General features: G+C 55.8%; 1 protein-coding gene across 2 annotated transcripts; it reads right to left on the minus strand.

Annotated features, from left to right (window-relative positions):
* Nucleotides 1–694: 694 nt before the first annotated feature.
* Nucleotides 695–8,936, minus strand: OTX2 (orthodenticle homeobox 2). Of its 2 annotated transcripts, none has more exons than XM_090035019.1 (5): nucleotides 8,877–8,936; nucleotides 7,940–8,024; nucleotides 3,799–4,007; nucleotides 3,294–3,445; nucleotides 695–1,852 (listed from the first exon to the last, which is right to left on the minus strand). In XM_090035019.1, exons 3-5 carry the CDS (start codon nucleotides 3,893–3,895, stop codon nucleotides 1,232–1,234), a joined length of 870 nt encoding a protein of 289 aa, XP_089891145.1. In that variant the 5' UTR covers nucleotides 3,896–4,007; nucleotides 7,940–8,024; nucleotides 8,877–8,936; the 3' UTR covers nucleotides 695–1,231. The 2 variants fall into 2 exon arrangements, with proteins under 2 accessions (XP_089891145.1, XP_089891144.1); XM_090035018.1 differs by lacking the exon at nucleotides 8,877–8,936 and adding an exon at nucleotides 8,178–8,255.
* Nucleotides 8,937–10,016: the final 1,080 nt, after the last annotated feature.

The following is a 10,016-nucleotide window of genomic DNA, read 5'->3' on the forward strand; positions in this document are numbered from 1 at the left end:
AAAAATAGCTTTTCCCCCTTTCTGCAATTCACTGCGTACAATTAAAATGGAAGACCACCACCAAGTGTGCTAGAACCATTTTAATATAATTATACATATCTGCCAAATCCAGGAAAAAAAAGGTTTATGCATATATATCTTTTTTTTTTTCAATTAACATCTGCAAGCATAAACGACAATGAATTTCTCGGTTTAAATTCATCAAGTCAGAGCAATTGACCAATGTCCTGTTTTATTTTTTACTGCTTGCTCTGCCAACAGTAAGATACTACAGATGAGTTTAGTGTCCTTGTGTGTATTCGTTCTTTCTCTTTCATTCAGAGACAGTTTGTTGTTAAAAGTTTCAGTGCAGCTCACCTCTGGTGCAAGGCGATTTTTTTTTATTTTGTTTTATTTTTAAGATGATAATAGGTAACTCAGTTGCTCTGAATTTCACTTATAATTATAACCTATTTAAATCACAGCAGAACCCCTGCTGATGCGGAGTTCACAGTTGCATACAATACAGGAGATCACAGTTTTGAAGTCTAGCACAGATTAAAAACCACAGATGTACCATTTATATAAGACACACACTGATTGTCTCTTAAAAACTACATATTGACTCCTTATGAACATTATTTCTTCTTTTTTTTTTTTTTAAATAAAGTAGTGCAGCTAGGACAATCAGTAGCACAACCCACACAGCCCTGAACCAAGGTCTTTCAGTGCCAACTAGCAAGTTGGGCATGAAACAGTTGAATGAGCTTGAGAGAGAAAGAGAAAGAGAGAGACAGAGGAGGAGAGAGAAAGATAGATGCTGTCCATTCCAAAGATTTTAACCAAGGGTTGGCTAACACACTGGAAACCTCTGGGTGAAGGATCTTTCCACACACACACACAAAAGAAATAAAAACCTAGACAATTTATTTTAACTGGCCCATAGGTGGAATGCTCTTCCATTCCTTTCAAACAAAGAAACCCAACAATTGGCTAAAACTATAAAGAACACAGGTTGGTCTGTCTCTTTCTGCTCACTAGATGATCTGTCCACTTAAGGCCTTCTTCCTTCATTTCCACTCTATTCCTTTCCAGAGCTTCTGAGCAGGAGATGAATCTGGATATGATCACACCAACTGTCTCTCTTTTTTCCTCTTTAATTTAACCAAGACCTGACTAAAACGGGAATGTTCAGCCCAGCGTGTTCTTTTATTATTATTATTTTATTATCACAAAGGGTTCCTTCAGGCCTTCACAAAACCTGGAACTTCCATGAGGATGTCTGGTCTTTATAATCCAAGCAGTCAGCATTGAAGTTTAGCTTCCAGGAGGCAGTTTGGTCTTTATAATCCAAGCAATCGGTGGTTGAGTTAAAGCCCAAGCTCGAAGCTCCATAGCCCTGGGTGGAGAGGGAGGCTGGGGACTGGTTGAGATGGCTGGTGACTGCATTGGTACCCATAGGACTGAGTGTGGCCCCTGGTCCAGGCAGCTGGTGATGCATAGGGGTCAAGTAAGATCCACAGTCCATACCTCCGAAGTAGGAGGTTGAGCCAGCATATCCTTGGCTATAACCTGAAGCTTGGGTGTAGGTCATAGGGTAGGATCTCTGCATGCAAGAAGAGGAGGTGGACAGGGGATCTGAGAGTGGGGAGATGGAAGCTGGGCTCCAGATAGACACGGGGGCACTGCTGCTGGAAATGGCTGGGACTGAGGTGCTGGAGGGGGGGCTGAACTGGCCACTGGTCCCACTCTCGGAACTTACTTCCCGGGCCGGGGAGCTCTTCTTCTTGGCAGGCCTCACTTTGTTCTGCCCGCCATTCTGCTGCTGTTGCTGCTGCTGGCGGCACTTGGCTCTACGGTTTTTAAACCACACCTTGAGAACAAGGAGAGAGGGAGAGAAGCCTCTGATTAGTGACGTGAGTGACACCTCCGAGAGGGCCGGGGGTGAGTGCCCACGGACTCGTGTATTAAAGCTCTTGATAGCCGGGGCTGGTTTAAAGAAAGCCTCCGCGGGTCCCGCTCGCTGGGATTATTAGTAATAATAGCGAGTAGAAATGGGTAAATCAAACTGCTTAATAAGGTCACTTTTTGGGGGGGAAACAACAGCCCTCACCATTTGCTATGCTTGCCAGCCTGGGGGCCCCAGGAGCCCCCATTTAAGTCCTATTGAAGTCAAGCCCTTAATTAGAAACAAAGAGCATGATAAATGGAGGAAACAATTAGGGAAACAAAGAAAAATGTGTGTTTAAAAGCGCGTTGTTTGTTCCTCCAACCGGCCATCCCCTCCCTTCTCTCCTGCCGCCCTTCCCAACCCAGCCATCCTGCCCCCCCAGAGCCCTGCAGGGATTAACAGATGAGGGATGGGATGGGGGGACTGATTAGCTCTGAAGGAGACCAGATCACCCAGAGCTGGTGTCACGGGGGCACTGGGCTCAGGCCTGCTGCCTCTAGCTCCCGTCTCCTCCACCTCTCACGTCCCTGCCCTCCAGCAAGGCCTCCGCCACTCTCCAAGGCACTGCCAGCTGCAAGCTATTCAGCATTTGCCTCCACAAAGCCTTGGCCCATGGTCTAACCAGTTTGCTAAGTGGCGAGAGAAAAAGAAGAGATAATGGACCCTGAGCCGCCTCTCCCTATGGATTTTCCCAGCTGGCCATCCACAGACCCAGTGCTGATGGCACCTGGGTACCACTCAGCCAGGATAGCCTTCCTCAGCTCATTGCTCTGACTGCAACGGGCCTCTTGGCTGCACGGGCACTGGAGGGTTTGGTCACCAACGTGCCCTAGGGAAAGGCCTCAGAGGTGACAATGCAGCCATTTAACTGGCATAACCTGTCCATGGGGCTCAGGAAAGGTGCCTGGAGGGCAGGGCCTCCATGAGAAGGCAGCTGGCTCAGATAAAACCTGACCGCTGAAGCGGTGAAGGAAGAGAGGTTTGCTCTCCTTCCATCGGGGGTGTGAGGAGGTGTCCCCCAACTACCCTTGGCCCAGCCCTGCAACGGCCCGGGGACAGCATCTGACCCACACCTCCCCAGCGCCAGCCTCCTGCTCACAAGGGCACCCCCAGAGGCTTCGCCTGCACCTTTCCCCCCTTCCACTCCCGCAGGCAGGCATCAAAGGAGCCCGTGGAGTCCGAAGTGGGCCCTCGGAGCCGCCTCTGGGCCAAACGCACAAGTGAAGCAGGGCCAGAAGGGGACTGGGCGCCCTGTTCCACCAGGGCCGGGCTGGCGGGGGAGGGAAAGGGGGCAGGTCATGCCCAGGTGTCAGCCGGGGGGGTCCCTTGGGGGAGTGGGTGGGGGCCATGCTCACCACCTTACCTGCACCCGGGACTCAGGCAGGTTGATTTTGAGTGCCACCTCCTCACGCATGAAGATGTCCGGGTAGCGGGTCTTGGCGAAAAGCGCCTCCAGCACGTCCAGCTGCGCCCGGGTGAAGGTGGTGCGCTCCCGCCGTTGCTTCCGGGGGGTCGCTGCAAGGAGCAGCCGCAGACCCTGAGCACTGCCGGGCAGCCCCCTCCCTCCAGCCCCCCACCCGCCTCCTAGAAAGGGAGATACCTCAGTAACCCCCCCGCACCCTCCACTCCAACCTTTCCCCATCCCCTAGGGAAGGGAAATGCCTGGCTCCAAGGGAAGGGACCCAGGGCATATCCCCCTCCAGGCACTGATCCCTCTGCTCCTGCCCGCCAACCTAGTCCAGCCCCGCTGCCTGGACGCCCCGGGGGCTGCAGGGCATGTGCCTCCCAGCGCCCAGGGGCTGACAAGGTGAGGGTTTGCCTCTCCTTGGCTCCTAAGGCCTGGAGGAGCCCAGCTGGGTGCTGCTTACCAGGGTAGCCGACGGAGGGGTGCAGCAGGTCCATGCCCGACGTGGTGAGACTCAGCCCGTTGACGGCATAAGGTGGTTGCTTAAGATAAGACATCATGCTAAAGTTGGAGCGGGGTAGGGAGGAGGCAGCGATCGGGGCCAGGGGAGAGGGGTCTCAGCACCCCTGGGTGCTGGGAGGCAGTGGCTGGGTCCGGCCTGCGACAGGGGCTCTGCAAGATGGAGAGAACAAGGCGGGCAGCTGAGGCTAGCTCTGCCCGGAGCAGGGCAAGGCCTCCCGGCTCCCCCAGGTCTGCAGCATGGGGGGACAGCCTGCCTGGATCCACCCGCAGGAGGGGAGGAGAGGCATTGCCCCCCTCCAGCCAGCCCCAGCCCCAGCCCTCCTCCGCGAGCAGCACCCCCACTCCTCCAGCCCCCCCACCTCCCCCGCCTTGCAATGGGCGCATTGTATTGCATTTGCATCGGAGGCATCGCCTGGCCTGAGCTAATTGTCTGCAACAAAACTTGATTGCGGCCATTTGCAGACACAAAGGGCTCCTGGCTAAATAAATACTGCCCATCACAAAGCCCATTGGGGGGAAACAAAGGAACAACCCCCCCCCAGTCTGTAGCAAGGAGTTGCATGAGCCCAACTCTTGGCCACATTCAACACCCCCCCCAAGAAGCAGCCACTTGGGAAGGGCTAAACTTTTGGGAATTGAAGGGATTGCTAAACACCCCCCCTCCCCCCCATTAGCAGTCTGCTTAATTAGATCCAAGCATCAGGGACAGATCTAGAAGACCTCTGAGAAACTCCGGGCTTAGGCAGGCCGGGCTTCAAACTTCCCAACACCAACAACAGCCAAAAAGCAAGCCTGGCAGGGCTAAGCTCTCCCTGCTCGGTGCCCGCAGGCCGGGCTTGGGGATGAATGGGGAGGGGAAGGGCGGGTTGGCACAAGAGCCTGGGCGAGGTGGGCTCTGGTGTGACCCAGGCCCTGGCAGTTTGGCTGCCAAGAGCATTCAGGCCTGCCCTGCATTTGGACAGGGCGCAGCTCTGTGGGCTTTGAGGACGCCGCTGAACACAGAGGGGATGGGGCAGGGGGAAAGACCCCCGGTTACCAGCCTAGCCCTGCGCTGCCTTTGCTGCCTCTGCCTCCCCTCCGCTCCAAACACCGCTGCTGCCTGGCCCTGCTGCAGGGTGGGACACATCCCTGGCTCGTTCAGGCACTGGCACCGGATAAAATCTCGCTCCTCTCCTGGAAGGATCTCATGACTTCACAACTTGGTTGTCTCCTCCTGAGAGCGGTTTCCCCCCCTCCAAAATGGAGGACAAAAGGGCAAGGGGGCTGCAGCCCGCATTGCCAAACGCCCACATCCCTGGGAGGGTTGAGAGGGGAGCTCCTCGCACAGGGGCTGGCTTGCAAGCCCCAGCGTTCGGTCACCATTTTGATGAAGCCCTTCAAGGGCAGCTCCAGTTATTTCCAGTGCGGCAAAGCCACCCCGCTCCCCCCTGCCCATGTCCCCTTCAAAAAGTGAGCGCTCAGAGTCATTCCCCTCAAGCCCAAGCTAGAGATTTCCTCTCGTTGAGCTACATCAATGCAAGCCAAATTTTACAAAATAAATAAAGCCACTTACTTGATTATAGAGTCAGCTGCTAAATTACTGCAACTTCAGGCTATGTCTAAAAAGGCCTGAAATGCCTTTATGATGATGATCATCATCATTATTATAGTTATTATTATTGCTATTATTCTTATTACTATTACTATTATTATTCCTTTTCTAGGTAGCACGGGTTACTTCTAGAAAGGCAAATACTTCTTGCTGGCTTTCCCCCTCCGCCTAAGAAGCCCAAATAGTTTGCAACCTCTTTCCTTCCGTTCCTGAGAGGCGAAAGAGTTTGCTGAGATCTGAAGGCTGAAGACAAAAAAAAAATACCAGGTCAGCCGATGCCTGCGATATGTCGCTGCCTGCCTGTGCCCATCGCTGCGCCCCTGAACGCCAGCGCATACAGACGTGCGTGTAGCGGGCACAGTCAGCGCAGGGCTGATTCCTCCCCAGCGCCAAGGCGGGGATGCAGCCGCCTGCGTTGCGATTTTTCCCTTAATTCATTCTTTTCTTTTCTTTTTTCTTTTTTTGCTCTTTAATTACATGCAACTTCCCCTCCCCGCCACTTTACTCAAGCCTGGCTGGGTCCTGCTATAGGATGAAAAGCTGCCTTCAGGGGTGTCAAACTTTTAAAAAGTGATTTCATTTTGGCGCAGGCTTCGTGGTGCGCAAGAGTTTGTCTTTCTTTAAAAGAAAGAAAATTAAAAAAAAAAGGATTGGGAGGAAAGGCAAAACCCCCCTTCCAGCTTTTGGGATCCGGGGGGAAGAGGAGACCCGTGCCAGGCTGGCGATGCCATGCAAAGTTTGCCGCGTCCTACCTGCTCTGGGCGGCCGCGGAGCACAAACTGCACTTTTCTATCTAACGGCTCTTCCCCGCAATCTGTCACCTTTTCTTCTCCCCCTCCTCCTTTCCCGGGCCCCACATCTACCAGTTGCTCCGGCCTCGCTCAATAATAATTACCCCATCCAAGAATTAATTATAATAAATGTTTTCTTGATAAACTAACGAGATAATCCTGGCGGCACACGTCCCCTAATTACGGGCCGCCAGCCCCGGCTCTGCACATCGCTTGGGCTGATTAATTTTCTGCCTGATGGCAAAGAAACAAAACCCCCGAGCTGGCCGGGCCCTGCTTCCCCCGGCCAGCTTGGCCCTTCTGCGGGGAAGGGCTTGCAGGCCCCTGCGGGGCAGACCCGCTTGGATCCGCACAGCCTGGACTCAGCTCCTTGTATTATTATTATTATTATTATTATTATGCTTAGTATTATGATTATTTTTGGTTACAGCCCCGTCTGAAGTCTCACTTGAGCCCTCGTGGTTATTTCTCCCAAGAGGGGAACTTTTCTGTGCCTTGGCGAGAGGTCGGTGCCTCTTCCCTTTTGCTCGCCACCTGCCATGGCCGGCTCTCCTCTAACCCCGCAAGAAGCCAAATCCGAGGGGCCCCACGCCGAAGCCACACCAGGGGGGAGGAAACGCGGGGCAAGGATGGAGCCCCCGGGTCCTGCCCCGAGGCCGACGTGGGGAAAGTAATTATTATTCGCTTTTTTAAAACAAAAAAAAAAAGCCCATCAAATCGCGGCGCGCTGGCGGGCGTGTGTCCGCGCACGGGCCCCGCGCGCGGAGAAGTTTGCGGCGGTGCGCGCCACGCCGCCGTGCCCGGCCGCCCCCCGCGCCTCGCCCGCGTTGCGGGGCCGGCCGGGGAGACGCACCCCTTCCCCCCGCGGGCGGAGGAGGCTTCCCGGCCCGTCCTGCCTCTGCCCCGAGGCGCCGCGCCGAGCTCTGCCCTCCCCGCTCCGCTGGGCTCGCCCCCTCCTCGTTGCCTCCGATGTTTCTCAGGTGGCCCAAGCCCCCTCCCCTCTATCGATCCGGGGGCTTAGGCGGCTTATCAATAACCGAGGAGGCCCGGAGATTTCCTTGCAATAATTTCTGAGGCTAAAAGTGGGAGGCAGGCCAGAAATAATCATACAAAAACCTCTCTCTCAATCTCTATATATATATTCACATTTAAAAAAAATTTTTTTTTTCAGTTTGGAAGGAAAAATGCTCCCCCCTGCAAACCTAGAGAGGAAAGGAAGGGGGGAACTGGGGGGCAGAGCCTGCCCGCCTCCTCAATTATCCCGACTGCCTGCTGCATTTCCATGCAAAGGCCGGGCTCCGACTTCGGGGCTCCGGGACCCCACTTGCACGGGGGTCGGCGGGGGGCTGCTCAGCACCCCGGGTCCGTCCCCTCCCGGCACAGAGCAGAGAAACCCGGCCACACGTTTCATTTAGAAAAATAATTCCCAACTCAACTAAAAAAAGCCGCCCCAATGCTGAGAGGCTGCGGGCTGCAAAGGGAAACCCGCACTTAGCCAACTCCCCCCAGCCAGCCCTCCAAAAAAAGAAAAAAAAAAAGAAAAATTTAAAATAAAAAAATAAAATAAAATAAAGAGCAGGTATTTTCCGAGCAGCCGGCCCCTCCGCCGGCAGCAGCTCTGGGGGGGCTTGCGGGAGAGCACCGGGGAGGACGGAGGGAGGTTGGAGGCACCGGGGAAGGGGGCAGCGGTTCTCACTTACCTTGAGGCTCCAAGTCGGGGTATTGGGAAAGGACAAAAAAACCCGGCCCAAATTATCCTTGGCAAATTCCAGCTCAAGAGCTCGCCTACAAAAGAAATCACAAGAGCGGAGGGTTAGCCATCCTGGTCCTGCCACCTTCCCCTGGAAGTCACCGCGCAGCCCCGGCCGAGGGGGAGCCAGGCTGGGGGAGCCCCCGGCGGGCAGGGGCTGGGGGGCGGGGGGGGCAGCAGATACATACAAAGTCGGACGTGGCGGGATCTGGCCAACTGGTTTTATTTTTAATAATAGTGGAGAGTGAGTTGGAGCTGAGGTCTCTACCTCTCTCGGGGAGATTTGCTGAGAAAGCGCCTCTCTGGCAACTTTTTGACGCAAACTCTCCAACCAATGGCAGGGAGAGAATGATTGACACATCTAAGCCAGAGGGAAAATAATAAAAACACACAACAGGGGGAGGAAAACAGGCCACTGCTGCACCGGGGGAACAATCAGGCAACAAATAACAGCTACCGAAATGACACAAGAATATACATAAAAGAAACGAGGCGCGATTTAAAAATATACAGTATGGGCTGGAGCATATGAACTAATTGTACAATTAACGTGATGGACAGCAAAGATCACGTTACCGTATTGCCGGGGAGAGTGGGGGGGAGTAAAATGACCAAAAAAATGGGGTGGGGGGGAAGGAGAGTATCAAAATATAGAAACGGGAAATACAAGCAAGAAGGGGGGGGGGTAGCTGCCAAGAAACCCGGGAATCAAAAACAAGCCCACCCCAAAATAAATCAAAAGCATGTCAAAGGCTGCAGCCGAAAGAGCAGAATATGCAGGATCAAAGAGGAGGAAACTTCGCCGGAGGAGCGGGGAGGGGAGCGCAGGACCCAGCTCTGCCCCAAACTACGCGCCGGGGCCGGGGTCCAGCCCGCGCCCCCCGTACCCGGGCGCGGAGGGCGAGGGCCACCATTGCCTCTGTACAGAGCAGGATCCGCGGGACTGCTGCGGGCAAAGCGAGCCCGCAGGACCAGGAATAGCCCGAGCAAATGAGCCATCATCCCAGCCCGAGGTGTATATATATGGATGGTATAGTATGGCACCCGGGCTGGCAAGATGGGGGCTCGGGGGGGGAAGGGAGTGGAGGCGGACTGCATTGAGGAGCCTTATAGGACACGCCGCTGTCTCCCCGCACACACGTCGGGCGCACAAAGGGCTGCGGGCGAGCCCGCGCAGCCCGGCCGCGGAGACGGGGGCGAGCCCCCTCTCGCTACCTCGTGTCCGAAACACCCCCGGGGGGCACCGCGCACCCTCCCGCCCGGGGGGCACGGCAAAAAAAGCCGCAAGAGAAGAAGAAATTCAAGTGGAAGCCGGCACATATCTATCTGCACACACACGTCTGTAGATGTGTATCTGCGCGCACACGGGGGGAGGGGAGGGTAGGTAACCCGGCTCGATCGTTTTGCTGGGGTGACCTATGCTAATGAAGGGGTAGTAATTAATGCGTCTCTTTGTGGCTCCTTCCCAGCTAATGCAGCCCGCCGGGCCGGGGCCGGGCCCGGACCAGAAACGAGCCAGGCACGGGTCCCGGGGCCGGGCCCGCGCGCCAAGTTTCCCCGGGGCAGCCCGGGCAGTGCCAGCCCCTCCGCCCCGGGCCGGAGCGCCGGCCCTTCCCCTCCTCCTCTGCGAGGCCCCGCCACGCTCGGCTTGGGTTTTGGCTGTGTGCGGGGGGGCCCGGCCTGCCCCCCGCCCTCCCCGTCCCCGGCCAGCCGGTCCCAACCCGCGGGTCCCCGGGCAGGCACCGTCCCCGCCCGGCTCCCAGCTCCTCCACCCCGGGAGCGCTCCAGCAGCAAGGAGATGCCCGAAATCGAGTTAAAAAAAAAAGAAAGAAAAATCAAACCCACCCATGAGAAAACAGGGGGGATCTGGGGGCCGGGGAAAGAAGCCCCGGAGAGGCTCGGCGGCTACACGAAATGCGACTGGCCCAGAAAGCAGGTCGGAGCCGGGAGAGAGAGGTGGGCTCCGGCCCGGATCCCGCGGAGCGGCTCGGGCGAGGCGCTCCCAGCCCCGCCGCTGCCCCTGCTCT

This window comes from Crocodylus siamensis, chromosome 2 (assembly GCF_052110815.1).
Source record: "Crocodylus siamensis isolate JL-2025a chromosome 2, ASM5211081v1, whole genome shotgun sequence".
In the NCBI taxonomy this organism is placed as follows: Eukaryota; Metazoa; Chordata; order Crocodylia; family Crocodylidae; genus Crocodylus; species Crocodylus siamensis.

Excerpts from the sequence above, each read along its gene's own strand:
- OTX2 (XM_090035019.1), bottom strand. The coding sequence starts at position 3,895 with ATGATGTCTTATCTTAAGCAACCACCTTATGCCGTCAACGGGCTGAGT. Across the intron at positions 3,446-3,798 it reads CCCCTCCGTCGGCTACCCTG|CGACCCCCCGGAAGCAACGG; the intron begins GTAAGCAGCACC and ends TGCTCCTTGCAG. Across the intron at positions 1,853-3,293 it reads TGCCTGAGTCCCGGGTGCAG|GTGTGGTTTAAAAACCGTAG; the intron begins GTAAGGTGGTGA and ends CTTGTTCTCAAG.